This window comes from Dermacentor andersoni, chromosome 2, assembly GCF_023375885.2.
Source record: "Dermacentor andersoni chromosome 2, qqDerAnde1_hic_scaffold, whole genome shotgun sequence".
Taxonomy (NCBI): Eukaryota; Metazoa; Arthropoda; class Arachnida; order Ixodida; family Ixodidae; genus Dermacentor; species Dermacentor andersoni.
Genome location: NC_092815.1, coordinates 160,962,588 through 160,981,736, shown reverse-complemented (window position 1 = coordinate 160,981,736; position 19,149 = coordinate 160,962,588). Strand labels below are relative to the sequence as shown.

General features: G+C 44.8%; 1 protein-coding gene across 1 annotated transcript in view; it reads right to left on the bottom strand.

Moving 5' to 3' along the window:
* Positions 1 to 581: 581 nt before the first annotated feature.
* Positions 582 to 19,149, bottom strand: part of LOC126540518 (potassium/sodium hyperpolarization-activated cyclic nucleotide-gated channel 1-like) — a 41,417-nt gene continuing 22,849 nt past the window's right edge. Inside the window, exons 8-9 of the mRNA XM_050187333.2 lie at positions 14,875 to 15,118; positions 582 to 2,260 (exon numbers count right to left, since the gene is read on the bottom strand). Of these exons, the coding sequence (XP_050043290.2) occupies positions 2,049 to 2,260; positions 14,875 to 15,118 (456 nt within the window). The 3' untranslated portion in view covers positions 582 to 2,048. The remainder of the gene's footprint in view (positions 2,261 to 14,874; positions 15,119 to 19,149) is intronic.

The window sequence follows — 19,149 nt, the reverse complement described above, 5'->3', positions numbered from 1 at the left end:
CAAATAATATAGAACATTGTTCACGTCCCAGTATTCTTAAAGTTAGCAAGTTTGTCAGTCAGCGTCATTAAGTTTGGTCTGCTTGCAGACGTTCAATGAACCCTTTCTAACGTGCCTTCTTGGTGAAATTTCTCGAATAGAAGTTCTGGAAGGTGCCTTGTCGTCGTGACCTCGGGAGAAACTCCGCCAACCGACCGATCTCGCCTGGAGATGTTACGCCACCACTGCCGCGGTGCACACCGGTAGCACGAGTATAGTACTGCGACTACTTTGGCGCGCGGAGAGCAAGAACGGCGCGCGACACGCAGAGAACCATTTTGATGAAGTTAGATTATGAGGTTTTACGTGCCAAAACCACTTTCTGATTATGAGGCACGCCGTAGTGGAGGACTCCGGAAATTTCGACCACCTGGGGTTCTTTAACGTGCACCTAAATCTAAGTACACGGGTGTTTTCGCATTTCGCCCCCATCGAAATGCGGCCGCCGTGGCCGGGATTCGATCCCGCGACCTCGTGCTCAGCAGCCCAACACCATAGCCACTGAGCAACCACGGCGGGTAGAACCATTTTGATCGTTCGCAAAGTGTTTTTATTCGTGCATTCTGACGGTATAAACAGCTGGCCGCAGGAATGCATGGTTGAAGACGGTACGTCAACCGTATATGGAAATGCAGGCAAGAAATTGTCGTTTTCTAGGTTTGAAACACTGCTAAGGCTCTTCCGGAATTTTTTTTTATCTCGAAGCAATAGTATACGCATAAATAATTAACAAAACTAGTACATGAAGCACGGAACACATTGTTCTTTGTGAATCACATATATCCCGCGTTAGTACAGTCGAATAGAATGTATCTTGAAACTGTAAAATTGCACAAAGACGAGAACGAAGACAGTGGACAAGACGAGGCGCTTCGTTCTCTTCGTTCTCGTCTTTGTGCGCTTGTACAGCTACAAATGCAAGTAAACCAACCAGCCCAGTTAACCACTCTGTGCGAATGGAATGTGACATAATGTACACTAGACAAGTACACGGTGCTTTTTCGTACGCCCATTGCAGAGAACGGTTACATTTTCCTACTTTGGCTGATGTTATATCAGATCTCATTAGCAATGCTAGCATATAAATCATTAAATATTTTTCTTGAACATAATGCATTTTGGACGTCTGCACAACATGGATTTCGTAAAACATACTCGTGTGAAACTGAACTCTTGTCATTCACTCAAACTGCACCACATTCTTGATGAATCATCCTGCGCCGACTGCATATTATTGGACTTCTCGAAAGCATTCGACAAAGTGTGTCACCTGTCACCAGATGCTGCTTCACAAGCTAAGTTTTCTTAACCTTGACCCCAACCTTTTAAAGTGCACTGAATCCTTCCTTCTTCACCGACTACAATTTGTTAGTGCTAATGGTTATAACTCATCCTTTACTAACGTACATTCCGGCGTTCCACAAGGGTCCGTCCTTGGACCCCTTCTATTCATAATTTTTAATCACTGCCTTGGAACTTGTTCAAGATAATTCGGCTCGCTTCATTGCCTCTACCTACAATCGCACTGCTCGCATAACAGCAATGAAAGTCAGCCTTTCTCTCACTCCGTCTCTAGCAGCGCGTCGAAAGCTACCATACCGTTTCTCACGACAAATTTATTCTATCACCGCAGTATGCGTCCCATCGCATTGATCATCGCCATAAGGTACACGTATTCCATTTTGCAAAACGAAAACATTTTCTGAATCTATCCTTTTTTCCTGCCACGCACAGCAATCGAGTGGAACCACCTTCCTGCTGACATCGCATCGATAATTGATAACCAACGTTCCCGCGAGGTACTAACCACCATTGCTCAAGTACATGCCCGTTTCTTGCAGTTCTCTTTATGATCGTATCTTTTTTCCCACTCCCCTCTGTAATGTCTTTGGCCTTGACGGTAAATAAATAAAGATAAATGCATAATAAAAAAGATTCATGGAAGTCGATCGACTTCGGGTCGTCGGGCTCTCGAAGAGTCCCCGCAACGCAGCGGCGCGTGGCGCCACCTACACGCCCGCGATGTCTTCTGTGCACTCGGGCGACGCCTGCGGGCTGCGCCGCACACTGCGCTCGGTCAGGATCTCGTCCACGATGTCACGCACGTCCGGGTGGCGCGCCAGCACCTCGTTGAAGTCGGCGCGCGTCAACGAGAAGAAGTGGCAGTAGCGATCGGCGATCACCGTCCGCAGCCGCAGCGTGTCGTGCAGGAGGCACACCTCTGCACGGGAGACGTATGCGTCAGAAGGGTTTGGGTGCGAGCTAGTTGGTACGGTCCACAGTAGCGTAGCAACGAGGGGGGCCGGGGGGCCGTGGGCCCCGGGTGCAAGGGGCCAGAGGGGAGGGGGGGGGTGTCATACACGTCTGAAGACCCCCCTCTTTCCGCCGGCTACACCCAGGGGGGGGGGGGGGGATGACAGAAGACCTATGGGCCCCGGGTGATAGACGACCTAGCTACGCCGCTGGGTACGGATCATTCATATTTAAAACAGCGCCAAAGAACACGGACAAGGGAAGACACAGGACGAGAGCTCGTCCTGTGTCCTCCCTTGTCCGTGTTCTTTGGTGCTGTTTTAAATATGGATGTATGCGTGCATGCACACGCACCGTCCACACGTCGACGTCATCGCCGAAGCCGGAAAGAGTTCACTGAGAAGACACAGGCTTTTACCAATCGTGCTGGGTGGAACTTATACAGGCAGGTGACAGGTCGAGGGAGCAGACGCAGAGGTTTACATACATGGTGGGCTCCAATTCTAGCCACCAATGAACAGAGTTTATACGTTGACTGCTGTAAGAACACACACACACGCACGCACACGCACACACGCACTGTGAAACGACGACGACGATACAGCTAGTGTTATACCACAATCAAATATAGCAATATAACATGGCATAAAGTGCTCATCTAGGTCTTCTTGCTCGTTTTAACGCTCGGACTAAACAATAACAAGTTTAACGCACTAAGAAGCTAAAATCGCAGTGTGGGAACTTCGTAATTAATTTATTTAAATAATGTCCCGAATGCGGAATTTAGGCCAAGCGATAATGACTATAATGAAGTAATGTGCTTGTTAGTTAATGTTCCAGTTAACAATAATAAGCACAGTGGAAGACGGAGCGTTGATTTGTCTATTTTTGAAGATTAACTCAGATAACCCCTTGTCTTGCAATTAATGTCTGCTATAACAGAATCGCGATATCCCCTATGAAAATGGTCATTGCCTTTATGTTTCCTTTATGTTTCCTTCTTGGGCCCTATGTGACCTTTATGATTCCTTGTCCTTTGTGTGACCTCCGGGACGCCAACTTTGTGTGTACCACATGTTTACTCATCCTAACGTATACCTCGAGGAAGTTACCTTTATTATGCCTCTAGGATGTGTCCTTTATGTTTACGGCAGGGTGTTAACTGGGTGTGTACTATGTGTTACCTGCGTGTACACTTGAGTGCACATGTAGGTGACATAGAGTGCACATAACAACTGTCTGTACATATAATACAGGCAGATATATCTGTACTGTGTGACAGCCATTGATACACTCTGCAGAGTCATTGTAAGTACTAAATCTTGACTTATCCTTTCCTTTGCCCCAAGAAAACAACCCTTATTATAATTATTGTAGGATGTGCCCTTTGTGTTTATGGTGGGATGTTACCTAGGTGTGCACTTTAGTGCACACGTAGGTAACATAGAGCATTAATCTATATATGGTGCATGCACTCGTTATATGTTACCTACATGTGCACTTGAGTGCACATGTAGGTAACAGAATGTGCGCAGTGAGCATCTTTTGCAAATAGTACAGTTAGAGCTATCTGTACTGTATGTTAGTCACTGGCAGATTCAGGGAAAAGGCACTGCTTGCCCCCCTCGCACTAGACATGCCGACCGGCACTAATTGTGGCTATATTGTGCGGAAAATTTAGCATGCCATGAAATAGGATGGTGTATATATAATGATTTATGCCATGCATTCTCTTAATATATAAAGTATTTCTTAATTTTCAACCTGCTATTCTCCAGTAGCAAGTCAGATGCAGAAATCTGCAGTATTTAACCTAATATGCAAGAATTTCATGAAAGTTTTGTGCCAGCTAGGCTATCAAATATAGTTGATTGAATGTTTAAGACGGTTCTCATAGCAGGCGTCTTTCAGATGCTCCGCTTCGCCTCCAGTTTGGGAAATAATCTACTTAATCTACTTAATTTATATATATATATATATATATATATATATATATATATATATATATATATATATGAGCACTATGTTACCTGTGTGGGCACTCTATGTTACCTGGCTGTGTACTCCCTCGAGTGCACATCCAGGTAACATAGAGTGCGCCCAGTGATTATCTTTTTACTCATGCTACAGATGGATCGTCTACCTGAAAGATGTATTAACTTTAACTACTGGCGTATCAAAGTAAAAAAAAATGGGAGGGGGCGCCTGCCTCCCCTTCCCTATATATCTTGGCCGTATTGATCACCATGCGCCATCAACAGTACATAGGTACATCAAAGCCTCATGCAGCGAATAATCCCTCACGACAAATAACAATTGCGCGGCGGCTGGAGACGCGGTGGCACGACGCGCAGTGTTCGATGGCTTGCGCTACATGAACCGCAAAAGAGGCGGACGCCTCCGCGGCCAATCCGCCGCTTTGCTGTGAGCGTATATGATTACACAACCATTTAAGTAGCTGTTCGTGGTGTTATATTGGTTTCATGATGGCCTCATTACACATAAATATCTAATACGTACATTACGGTTGTCTCTATATTACGCTCGTAAGATTTTTTTGCAGCCATCAGCGGGAAATGCAAGCGCTGCCACCTCCAAAGCTGAACTGGAGCTGCCGCTAACTTTCAGAACGCCTAGTTCGAAAGAATCTAGTGAAACTGAATATCTGTAACATTTCTGATACTCTAAACTGAAAAAAAAAAAACTTGATCATTGGGAGACGCTGCCACGGCTCCACCTCAAAACCATGCACGGTCTTCGAAGCACTTTGTAACATGTTGCTTTTTCTACGCTATTTCTTTTTTCAGCCGTCGGCCTTGTCATGATATGTTTTCTCTACTACTCACGCAAATTATACACAAAAGTTCGCTCACTAACCAATGCGGAACCTGCGGTCAATGCTATAAGTGCCTTTCTTTTCAAAACTGCGTGCGCTTGCTGTAGAAAGATAGCAAAGTGGGCGAGTTCGTTACGATTCATCGTGCTTTTAGCAACAGCGCAATAGCAACGCGGAAACAAGGAGCAATCACTGCGAAGAAGCAACGCCGTGTTGCTGTGTTTCTTCCTTTTGTCCTTGTCGCTTTCGCGCTGACCACAAGTACGAGTCATTGCTTTGTTTTAATTAGGAGGGGGTAGAAGTAGGGCAGCGCGGATCCCGTAAATGCTTGCTTGGGCGTACAACTGAATAATTTATAATTGTCAGTTGGCTGAGTATGAAAGTTGTATGCGGAGTATGGCCGTATTTGTTTGATTACGCGAGCGTGCAAGCAGTACGCCTGTTTCACTTTGGGCGAAGTTCCGCTGCCGCTGTAAGCCAGCCATCGCCACGTTTTTTCGCCTTTATTCCTTACGCTACGAGGAAATGTGGTTCCAGCCATTCAAGATAAGGCCTCACATTCTCAAAAACACGCCACTGGGCGCCATAAGAAGCGTGTATATGTGTGGTGATTCGGAATTTCTGATCGGTGGGTCTCGCAGCTATCGCGGCTTCCCGTACACCGTCCGCCATCCCAAGAAGACGGAGCTGCACATGCTGCGCGCTGATTGTCTCGTGTTCGCCGGCAAAAGTTCGCACATAGTTCGTCTGATATCTCTGTATATGCTTTAAAAAACAAGGCAGCACACCACGGCACTTCAAACATCGATAAGTTGTGTTTAAATAGCAGCCTTCCATCCAGCTACGACTTTCCCTGAGTAAGAAAATAAAATCTTGAAGGCCGTGCTTTTGCAAACTGCACGCCCTGAAAGCAAATGTAGATCTCGGAGGCTAAACTGACTTGTTAGCCGCAGTGCAGCACTGCGGCAGTGTGAAGGTTAACAGTGAAGGTTAGGTTGCCTCGGTTGCCTCGATGTGCGCCCGCTCTCCGCGGGCGCACAATAAAATGGCGGCCGCGCTAGCAGACAACGTGGTTGTCCTCACCCTAAACGGAGAGCGGGTGCGCGCGTAGGCACCCTAGTGACGGTTGTGCCCAGTGTTGCCAGGTTTGGCTATATATAGCCAAATTGGGCTACAGAAAAAAAATTTTGGCGTCAACTTGGGCGAGTTGGCTACGTGGCTATAATTGGGCTACTGAAAATCTGCGACTTGTCTTTCTTTGGGCTATGAGTGGTGCCTTAATCCACACTCGAGAGGTGACTCTCATACAGTAGAAACAAATCTCGAAGGCTATGTTTTAGCTAGCTAAGCCGGCAGCGCGTCTCTGCGTGTGTGCGCGAAATGCCCCTTCCCCTCCCCCTCAGTGTATTGTTCTCTGAGCCGATGATTCTATCCTTGACGCACTTAAATTTACACCGCGCTTCAGCGTGCTAACATTTACGCCAGCAATGCTGTTTCATCTTTTTCTTATCCCGACACCCAATCACCTGGCATCGGGATGAGCCTAGGAGTGGAGAGTGTTTCACAGTACACTGTACTAACACGGCCGCTCAATGGAACGCAGTGCGTTTCCATTGAGCGGCCGTGGTACTAACATGGTTATGCTCGGAAACTCAGAGCAATAAGGTTTGGCGATCGTGGCGCCAGCATGAAAGAAGGGAAGCACGGGTAGATGACACGCTCCAGTGTGTCCATGGCGAAGGCGTCTCGTTGAAGTATCGCGCTGGGCACAGCTTTCGACCTAGTCCGTGTTTGTCGAGGTAAGCTTTTTACTGCCATTTTCCTTTGCGTGCGAAATGAACTTTAACGCGATAGCGTTAAGGGCCCCGTGTCACAAAAAATCCGGTGTCGGCACCGTGGTCCGTGTGAGAAAAATGATCCCGAACCACGTAGGCCTTCAGCTGGCGCATATGCATTACTGAAATAATTGATTTTCTCAAAGAAAAACGCGTCAGCAAATTCGTAAAGTACGACCTACACTCAACCTACAGACGTGGTAGCGTCGAATTGTAATTTTAACATACGATAAAACATGTTTGTTACGTGGAACGTCGAACACAAACCCCTTTCCCAGCTGCCGTTCGACGTCTTAGTAGGAGGGCGATGATTCGTGCAGCGCGAAGCGGGAAAGGGGACACAGGAAAAAACGAGGACAAGCGGTTACTGCCAAGTAGGAGCGGCGCGCCCCGCTCGGTTCCATGCAACACCACCCAGATGGCGCTCGCCTATGTGGCAGCGGCGGTGCCTGCGCCATGCAAATGGAATGAAAAAAAAGAACCAGAAAGCTCGCCTTCGTGCATATTGTTCCCATATCCAGCGTTTGCAGGTAAATATTATGGTTGCATACGCTGCAGTTTCCGGGAAGCGTGAGAAGCCGTCAAGGATCTTTGAATGCTATCACGTTCCACTCTTAAAGGTGAATATTAAAGAGCTGAGAACCAATTTTAATGCAATGGAAAGTTTACCGGTCAGGGTGTGTTATCAAGAAGTGGTAACGCGAAAAACGCCGTGGAACATTTTTATCTGAATTTTTTTTATCTGCAGTGAGGATGTAGTGTTTCATTGGTCAGCATGCTGAAAGCGGTGATAGGTGAGCGCGATAGTCATTCGATGACGGCATTAGTGGGAGGCAGACGACAAGTGCGGCCGTAATTGTGACAAAGTATTTTGTCTAGCAATCCGACGTTCCTGCGATTCATGTTTTCCGAAGTGTTAAGTACTGCTGCGGTAATAGCTACGTGTTTTCATTGTTTCCTGTTCAACTGATTTGGTATTTAAACAGTCAAAGCGAAACCAATCGGATTGAAGATGAAACGATTTTACACGTGATACGCAGTTCAGCGTGTTGCCATAGCCATGCGTGTGCTTTTGATTTTCGAAGCACAGAATAAAGCGCAAGTGTCTAACATTATAGCAGCTGCAATTTTAAGCAATAATTATCTTGTACTCAATAACAGCCGACTTACTTACAGTAATCTGATAGACTACATCCGAACTACCAAGATTTCATTGCCAGGCCTGGCCACTTACTGGCCTTCGAGATTTTCTTTGCCAATTTAAAATTATAATCCCTACTTCAATCCCGAACAATGTGCCTGTTTTTATCACCATAAATCATGATCAGTTTATTTTCATCAATATCTCACAACACTTTCTGGCCAGTTGTCCTCCAAGCATCCTCTAAGTTTTTGTTCGGGCTTACCTTTTAGATTCATTTCGATAGGTTCTCCCTCAGCAGCGATTCGCTGGAACTTGAGTTTCCGGGGCCAACAAAAAAGTGTTCTGTGTGCAAGCATCAAGTAGCTGTTGTAGACGCCGTTTATATAGATCCTGGTTGTAGATGTCAAACGTCTACCGTCATGGCATCACGGATATTTTTTTTTTTTTACGACGGGTTGTACTAAAAGAGATTACCGTGGTGGAATGTAAAAATGTATATACAGATAAAACTGAAAATAACAATGGCTATATTTGGCTACAAATTTGTTTTGCTCTTTTTTGTGTTTGGCTACATTTGGGCTACAGTTTCTCTAGCTTTGGGCTACGCCACGTTGCCCGACCTGGCAACACTGGTTGTGCCCGGTAAAATTACTGGATGATATATTGAGCTGGGCCACGTTGCGTTTGTGTGAGCGGTGAGAGTGCTCGTTGCAGTTACACGGTAATTTAATCATATTTTCGAAGTGCCTAAACAAACTGTGATCCGTACCGTGTGCATTAACCATCAGGAAACCTCTGGAGTCGTGTAACGCCATTAGTTCGCCTTATGTTTCCTGTGATACGCCAGTGTCTTATGTGTACTACAGCGCCCGTCCGAGCTGCCTTTGTTCTCGCCTGTCCGCGTTCGCTCGTGGAATACCTGGAACTGTGGCTTCGAATTATGGTGCGTGGAATTTGTTGAAAGTTGTGCTTTCGTGCGCTGGTGTTCATCGGCAATTCGACAGTGTTCGCGCCGGAAAGAGCGTCGTTGCGTGGTGCCTGCGAGAGGAAGCCGTTTGCCGACCACATTGAAGGTAAGCAGGTCTGACGCTTGCGCGCATTCTCGCAGCATTTGGTTCATGTAGTAAGCTTTGTGGAACGACAACAGAACACTTTCTGAGCGTACGTTGACCATGTTGCTGTGCACATTTAGCAAAGCGTTTCACGAGGGGAGTTTCCGTGTAATGTATTATTTCTTACCGCTTACTTGCTTTATGGAGTGATGTGCTACCACCGCTGATTGTTGGGATTTAATGGGCGAATATTTACGTACACGCTGAAAGTTACTGTTTTCTCGGTAGTTTCCCGGCAAGAAATTCTTCCGTAGATATGAATTTCCGCAGGTTACGTGTGTAATGCATGTCGATGTGTCACGGGCATCGCGAGTTGGCATGCGACTGCGATTTTGACACTTGAACAGATATTAGATTGTGTGAAGATTACTTTATTGATAGTGTTCAGTTTGAAGTCCAGCTTCGCGAGAACTTGTCTGCATTGTTTGTGTTCTTCGACGTGCTCGCGTATTTGTCTTTTATATTGTAGGGCAAATATAGACCGACATTACTACAGCGAAATTTCTTTTTATTCGAGGCATGTCAATCAGACGCTCGTTTTCATGAATATTTTCATCCGAAGAACAGGATGTCAGTTCCTGCGATTGTTAAAGACAGTGGCTTGTAGCACTGCCTAACAAGGGATGCGATTTTCTTGCGATGCTTTGCGCTCCATGTTTGCCACTCTTATAACCCACCTTCCACGGCTGGCTGTTCTAGTTAACAACGATAGCGGAATGTCGGTCAGATAAATGAGCAAAAGGAGTAGCATCGGAAAAGGAATCGGCTACATAATCGCGGCCTAGGTTTTAGACCGTTCATAATCGATTGTTCGTTTGATTTACTAGATAGTTAAGTTTTGGTGATAATTTCCCAGGTAGTCTGATGTTTGCTGCTGGTTTTATTCCCGCCTGAATTTTACCATATAACAGTGTGACCTCTTGAGATATAACTGCGAGACATCTGTACAAGCAAGCACACAAAGGTTTATTGGCCAGTTGCCCACTTCTAAAGGTCATGTACTACTTATAGCAGCTACTGCAATAATGTTTAAAAAAATTTGTGAGCAGTTTAATACCTGAGTGGACTGGCAGCTCAGTCTGTTTCAAACAACAATTAGTTAAAAGCTTCTGTGTTGCCCTGATGTTTTTATGAGCTGTTTTTGACTGCTCCACGTTTTTTAGCTGTGTGCATACAGGCCAGGCTGTTCTTGCTTATATGAATATTTTTGAATAAGTGAAAAAGGTTGGCTTTTGTTTTGTTTTTCAGGTGCCTTGTGAGCTCTCACCCAAGCACCACATTCCAGAGGTCTGCTGTGAGCAGACGTGTCAAATTGCAGTAACATCCAGATAGTCCAATAAACTGTTCGTATTTTCAGACAAACCTTTGCAAAGTATATAGTCAAAACTTTCTTTTAAAAGTGCAAGCACTGATCCAACCTGATCTTTCTATCCAAACATTACATTTTATATTAGTAACAAAGACATAACTACAACAGCAGCACTGCAGTGAGGAAGGTACAGTGGTACTCCAAGTGTTATACTGAAATAATCTATGAAGTCTAATTAGTTTGTAATTTTAGAACAAATTGGCATGAATTTCTCTGCCATAGCAGAGTGCCAATCCGTGCGCTGCATCATGTAGGGAACAGTAACCTTACAATGAAAACCAATGCAAAACTTTCTAACTCAGGAAAAGTTTATAAATATAAAATGTGTACACGGAACTCTTCATCTAAGCATGTCTACGTAAAATACAGGATTTAATCACTGCGGCCACATAAAGGATGCATAAAGGTAGGACACACGAAGGAAACATAAAAGCAGTGGCCAAATTTCAACATGGAGGAAACATAAAGTACAGTAACATAAGGGATACATAAAGGGAGGAAATATGAAGGAAACATAAAAGCAGTGGCCAAATTTCAACATGGAGGAAACATAAAGGACATTTCCTCATGTGAACTGCAGGAAACATACAGTAAACATAAAGGACATAACCATTTTCATAAGGGATCTGCCACAGGACATCTCTAATAAGCCTGTTCCCACAACCGTAGGAACCTTCATTGCGCGTTATTTTGCAGGAATACGCTAATGATATCAGGAAATTAAGAGAGAGAGAAGAATGCAAGACAAAACTAGAGAGTAGGCTCGTGAAGAACTTGATCTCTCTCTCCCAAACAATTAACTTTACACAGGTGGCAGCGACACACGCGGGCTCTCAGTTAGGTTTTGAACATTGCCTCACGCCCCGCTTTTTTAAATTGTAGCGAGCTATGCACGGAGACAGCGTAAGAGTGCAGTACGTGTTGCCCACGTAAACATGCTCCGTCTACCTTATGTACCTCCGACCTCCAGACCACCGTACCAGACATGGAGGAGGGGAACAATTCTACGCGAGGTAGCATTACGTAACAAAACTGAAGCCAAGAAAAGTCAGTATAAGACGTGATCGTGTCGCGGTAAGCGTTATAATGCCTCCCCCCCACAGCCACGCTCAGTGCACGCACTTCCGAAAAAAAGACAGCGGGCGCGACAGCAACGAGCTGCTACAGCACTCGTTCGTTACAGCGATGATAAATGGATACGTCGCAAACATGCGACTAAGGTTGCGCAAGTATGTCGGGACAAAATCTGCACCCAGCAGTTGACAAAGCGCAAGTGCACGACGATTTAAATCTACAGGGAACCATGGCATACAGGGCTGAGTCCGCCGAGCGCAGGGTAACATGTTGGGTCCACTTTATAGGAGTTTAATGAGGAAGGGGTGGGCGTCACGGAAAGACGAGGGGGGCTGCCTGACATAAGTATCCCTCCTAGTTTACTTATTTCGTCTATGGTTCCCGAGATACGTCGATATAAGGAAAGGAGTTAACGTCCGCCGTGACGTCAGGGAAATTAACGAATGTTACTGACTGGCGCATGAATACATATTCGCTTTTAGTTGGACAGCGGTGTACCGCATGTCCCAGCTAACGCTATAGCCAAGCTGTTCAAAGAAAAAAAGATACAAAAAACGTGGTGCAAGATACGATTTTAAGACCTACGATAATCGGCGGTCTGGCCCCTGACGACCGAGCACCGAAGGATTCGAAATTTAATATTGCATCGTGCTTTCTAAATCATTTAATTTTCTTTAGGAGCTCGGTTAACGTAGCGTTAACGTAACGTTAACGGTTAACGTATATGTGTCACAGCATTCTCTCTCCTACAGCATTAGCAAACGAATTCACACACAAATGTGTCTGAAGTTGTTTCCAGGACCGCAACGGACTGGCTCGTAAACTGAGATAGTTGCTGAATGGTTATGTCAAACAAACGGTCCTTTCCAGAACACTCATACCGGTGGACAGCGCATGGCCTGGAGTGGAAAAAGTAGTGAAACTTCCATCTCCTTCCTGGCATATTGTACAAATATCGTCACTGGTTCTCGTAGATCTTGCGCAAGGAGAAGACGATCACGCTTGCAATGGAGTTAACTCCAGGAATGGCGCTCTTTGGCCACATCTGGCCCTTGCGCCATTAAACATCAAATATTCTTTTAACTCCAGGAAACCGAAGAGTTCCACCGTGAACTATGTTTGAATGGAACTAAAGTTTAACGCTATGGTGTATTCAGTTTTAAGGCGTAGAGCACTTTTTCGCTAGTAGCGAGCTGTTGCAAGCAGCGAAATTAAAGCACGGTATTTTACCCATTCATCTGCTCATGACAGCGGCTTGTTCGGCTAGTTGGTACATGGTTACACTGTGAGAATGCCAGCATACTTGAAAAAGGAAAAAAAAAGGGAAAGTTGAGAGGCAGACATAGACAAAGCGACAGGAAGCTGGCTGGAGGAGAATGCCATCAAACCTGAAAAAGGAAAAAAAATCGAGAGGCAGACACAGACAAAGGGGCAGGAAGGTGGCAGCAAACTTAAGGGGGAAAAAAAAATCGAGAGGCAAACATAGACAAACAACCGGCTCAAGCCACCTTCCTGTCACTTTGTCTATGCCTGCCTCTCGACTTCTTTTTTTTTAACGTTGCTGGCATTCTTCTAGTACGACAGTAGACACATAGGTCGCGACTCTCATTTTCGAAAACGTACTGATTACGCTATATGCATGGAAAGATAACAAACGGCTGAACACACAACCTCAAATTCAACCAGCCCGTTGTCTTAATTACTCAAGAGGTACTGAAATCGCTAATTAATCACTCAGGTGTTTCGTCCATATAGTAGCTGAAAAGGAAATACCATTCGGTATTCCCTGCAGGCGGTGCAGGTGCGCGAGAACAAGTTTGCACAACGGACAGTGCCTAGCTTGGCGATCACGTTGAACACGTTAGTTCTCGCGATGCGTCTTCGGCGAAGTATACGCCCAAACATTAAAACGGTGCTTCCGGCTGCGCTATAGGCCCGCGGTTCAAACTGTTAAAAGTATCCGTCTAAACTTTATTTCTTCGCGATATTAAGGAATGATTCAACCGGAGCGCGCACACAAAAGCAATAGATGCAGAAGTGATTGCTGCGGTGTAAAATAAGAAGTTCGAGGGTTTTGTTGTGCACGGTACTTGTCATTTCCTCATTAAGCAGTTGCTCACGCCAGTCTGAATGGGTAGGGCATTTTTTTTTCAATAAGATCAAACGTAATTTGCCCTCCTGTTCACCTTCAACATTAAACCTATACTATACTTGAGGCAGGTCAGGTGTCATATATGACCTGTAATACGTAATAACTAGGACCAACACACCGCATTATTTTTCTTGCTTTATGTACTTGAAATTGTCTGCCATCTTATATACTTTAAATGTAATTCACCACTTAATACACTAAAAACGTTGTCTTCCTGCTTAAGGATTTAAAAAAGTTTTCCCCGTTTCTCTCTTTAGCATATTTTCATGGCTTTCGGTTCTTGTACTTTTTGACTATTTCTGCGTTAATTCTTTGTTGTAATATATGTAAGTTTACTGCCGCTTCGTTGCTGTTTAACAAACACTCTTTAAGCAACCTTTGACAGGAAGTCAGATTTCTTATAGCCTTGTGCTCTCGTACCTCCTTCTGTATATCGATTTGTATGCTGTTTCCTGCTGTAACATAATAAACTTGATTCTGACTCTGAAAGCATGCGGTGTACTCTGGCTTCCGCTACACTGGGAAACCCTTTGTGTTTTGCTATCATTCATTTTCATGAATGCCAAGGATCGAAGCGTTCGCTATGCTTCACTAGACGATTGAAGTGCACGAGTCACATTAACCTGGCGCCATATTTAAATAAATATGTCCTATTTTTTTAAATTTTTATTTCTTTCGTCCTTTGGCATGACAAACGAATAGGCTCAAAGGTAAAAAAAAAAGAAATCTCGTATTATACGGCCTCTGATGCCACAGACAAGAATAACCGCGAAATTATTCTGACCGCGGAGGTACACGACGTGTCCTTTTCACCAATACTGTGGGGCGTCACCACTGGCCTTAAAGTACTGTTTCCTCATTCCCCCCCCTCCCCCCCCCCCCCCCGATTGCTGGGTTGTTGACCAAATTTTTTCTCCCCCAGGTATTAGCAGACCACTGAATCTTTTCGCGCACATAATTGATACGCAGAAAGCAAGTTTCCATACGAGGACACTTTCTTCACTTTTGCTCTCACCTAGCCTCATTATCGCGAGACGATACACAGTCCACTCGTACGTACCGCCGAACCGGTCCCCGGGCATGACCGCGGCCACGGTGATGCCCGCCGCGTCGACGACGTGCGCGCTGCCGGACTGCAGCAGGTAGAGCCGGTCGCCCATGGTCCCCGCGGCGGCCACCACTTCGTTGGGGATGAAGAACTCGATCTTCATGCGCGCCACCAGGTCGCGCAGGAAGTCCGGCTCGGCCCGCGCGAAGAACGGCACGTTGCGCAGGACCCGCCGGCAGTTGTGCCACATCACGCGCTGAACACATGCGGGAGGACGAGGGCGCTTTTGACCGACCGACCGATTGATTGATTGATTGATTGATTGATTGATTGATTGATTGATTGATTGATCATTTTTCTTGAAAGTTCAAGGGAAAGTGAAGACTAAAGCCGCGCATGGCCTAACAAAGGTCCCCGGTCACGCATGCGGTTCGGACAACGGTTATCATGTAATACTTACTATAAATATGTACATACAAAATACAAGCGGAAATGCATTTGGAAATATATTGCGAAGTGTTGAATGCCCGGATCACTTCCTCTTACAACATGAATACAATTAACAACGTACGCTTAGCAGGAGACGTTTAAGACAACGCAATGAGTACATGTGGGTATATTGGAAGTTAATAAGTAACTAGATAAACAGATTGACTAACCAAACACAAACGGATCATTAGTATGGGGTATGGCTTTGTGAAAGGGCGGTGGACAAAAGCTGCCTTACTTACTCAAAAAGAAATGACATTTCAGTCGTTTGAACAACAATTATGTGCTCTGGCTAACTTTGTTGATTATTCGAATGTTTTCGATTGTATAAATCTAGCTACACTGCTCAACAAAGAAAATTACAGTTTTAGTGGCGCCTTTGTTGAAATTAATACAGTCATATCTTCATCACCGTAGGCAATGAGTAATTATGGACAGATACATGACAAATTTAAAGCCTGTTCACGCTGAACTGCCACAAGGATGTAACCTGGGAGCCCCGGCTTTTTTATGTTTATATTAACGACATAGTTACTCTTGATAATAACGGAAAATTTGTTACAGCGATGCTGTCAGCCTCTAGTTGGTCAGGATCTTTCGCGGCATCGTCCTCACGAAAGAAAAAAATACCTTGAGAGGCTGAAGCGAGAAGCGCGTACATTCTTTGGAATCACGCCTACAACATGTAGCGCAGCATTCGTTTCAACAAAGAACAAGCACAAAACAGGCATCTAAACCACGTAATTTATGATAAGGTGCTCCTGATAACAATGTGAAGCCGGTGGCGTTCCTCGCATACGTTTCCCGGTGAATTTTGCAGTTGCGCAAGCGGCCGCGGCGACGGCAGCTTGCGACGTGGGGAGTGACGTCACTTGCCTTTCATATATAAAAGACCAGTCTAGCAACTGTTTTCATTGTTGTAGCAGCACCGTTATGGGTAAGCAACCAATAGTTTGGACTCCCGAGGAGCAGCATGAATACGAGGAGCGGCAAAGTAAAAAAAAAACGGCAATGCGACCAGCGGCGACGTGTTGCCGCTGGTCGTATTGCCGTGGAATTCCAGCCCAGGGGAGCCACACGTCCACATTCTCCGGTGGCTGAATAATGCGCAGGAGGAGGAATCGAGCGATACAGCATTGCACACACCCCTCAGAACTTGTGGTAGTGGTTTTCAACAGCTTCGCTGGACATCGGCTTTCTCAGGGCCGGGATGGCGAGTCAACTTTTCTTTATGAACGCGGACGACACAGCTATTCTGGTTACTGCACCGAGTTTCACTGAGGCAATCGGCATCGCAAATGAGGCACTAATAAAACCATCATCTTGGTCTACAGCAAGTTCACTTGGTATATATATATATACTAAGAAAACGACAGACGTTCTCCTCGCACCGAAAAATCGTAATGTCGCTACCGACTTAACATTATAACTTAATAATTCTATTATTCCGATTGTGCCTGCCGTTAAATATATTGGGGTTGCATTCGAACAACATATGTCGTAGAACATGCATGTGAATTTAGTAGCTGCTAGACTATCCTGTGTGAGTGGAATTTCGAGCAGGTTAAGATGTTTTTCTATCTAAAAGCGTCAAGCCATCTTGTTAAGGGTACTACGACTGCTACTAATATCGCCACACTATATAGAATACAAAAAAAAAACATAGTCCGTAGTGTTCTGGATGCTCCCCACGACACCTATACGAGCCCTCTCTATAAGAACTACATTTACTTCTATGGCTGATATTTATGATAAAACACTTGTTCACCGGTATAATACAAGTATTAACCGAAATAATAATACCTTAAATACTATCTTGAACTGAAGTCGCAGAGAGAGCAAGCTAAATATGCTTTGTAGCAAACCCTGGGAGATGCCACGGGCAAGGACTAATAACACCTACCAAATGTTGCGCTTCAGGTTATCGTCTTGTCTAAACAAAATCTAGATTGTCTAACATTCGTTTTGTGCTCTTTAATTTCTTCTGTTCGTGTCCGCAAAAAGGGGAAAATTTGCTCTTCTTGCTACTGTGTATTGGCCGAATTGTGCATTGCAGTATGTTTCGCGTGACACATTTGTTGCTTTCACTTATGTATAATGTGCATTTGTAATAGCGTTTTTTTTCTTTTTTCTTTCTGCTTATACATACGTGCAGTTTACAAGTGCTATATATGCATTCTGTTTCACTTGTGTTCATTCTGTATATGTGCATTATGTTTGTCACTCATCATGTTGGTACTAAGAAGACTCCTACTGAATATGTAACACGTAATCTTATGCTCTGCCACGGCCTTTTAAAAAGGCTCCGGACCTCGTCAAGTCATAAAAAGGGGTTTTGTTCGCGACCCTCAACATTTTGGCGCTGAAATAAAGTGAACTGAACTGAAAAAAGATAGTTAAGGATTACACGGGAAGGAGAAAAAGTAATTTCTTTCGTTAATTTGACGCTTAAATGAACTTAATAACAGTGAAAGTTTTGTAACATGGTGGCTATAAAAATAATCAAGGATACAGATGCAACGCAATGCAGTCATAACAAGTGTTATATGCTAATAATAATTCATAAACACCAACTGCATAAAACAATGAAGCAGAGTCACACATTACTTTAAAACACCTGCAGTGTAAGTCGTCAGCAATAAAAAAGGAAAGAAAGAATCTGTTCGTTTTTTATCAGTCTTCCCCTAAAAATGACTCGGCGTTTGCGTTTGTGGCTTCTCTTATAGTGCATTTGTGCGACCAGTCTTGGAAGTTCAAATGTGATTTATGTAAATGGGGGCGTTTCATGTGATTTTGAAGAAATTTCTCTACTGCAACACAATTGGTCATGGTAGTACATTCATTTGCAGCATGCATAGATAATTGTGGACAAATTGACGCGATATTCTTAGATTTTAGTAATGCATTTGACAGAGTTATTTATGATAAATTGCTCAATAAACTCGTAAATATTAACCTTCCCGACATTTTGGTCTCTTGGTTTTCCGATTACTTACATAACCGAACGCAGTTTGTTTCAATTGACCGTTTTGATTCCTGCAGTCTTCCTGTAACATCAGGTGTGCCTCAAGGAAGTGTTCTGGGACCCTTGCTGTTTCTTTTATATATAAATGACATTGTCTCCGTAATTACTCCTGGAACTCAAATTAGGTTATTTGCAGATGATGTTGTCTTATTTCGTGAAATCAGAGGTGTACATGATCTGGTTGAGTTGAATTCTAATCTCATTTATGTATCTAAGTGATGCACAGATTTTGGCATGACTTAACACCGATAAAACTGTTTATCTTTGTGTAACGCTTAAGAAAACTCCTCTAAAATATATTTATAACCTGACATCTCATCCTTTGAAACAGGTTACCAGTGTTACGTTTCGCCTACGACGCGCGGTATAGCCGGCGCGGATGCAACGGACGCCGGGGCTTCGTTCAAAGCGGCGGACATTTTGGCCCGTTCGGAGCTGCCGCAAAGCCTCCCCGCCAAGCGCGTCCAGGCGTGTTTCAGTGCCACGTGTCTTCGTGTGTGCGTGTGTGTGTGTGTGCCCACACTTGTCAGAGCGCGGCAGCCGGGGAGAGGAGCTCCCCAAGTGTGAAGCGAGGAGGTCTGACCGGCGCCGGCTTGGCGGATGCGTCACTACACTCGTCTCAACGTGTCTCTCAGCCTGTCCGTGCCCCGCCGTCACGTGGTCTCGTTACGAGGCCTTCCTCTTGCCCTCGACTCCGAGAGTATAAGAGCAGCTGCCCCCGGACGCCAAGAGAGAGGCTCCGATTTCTTCTGTTGAGTAACGTGCTCTCCCGT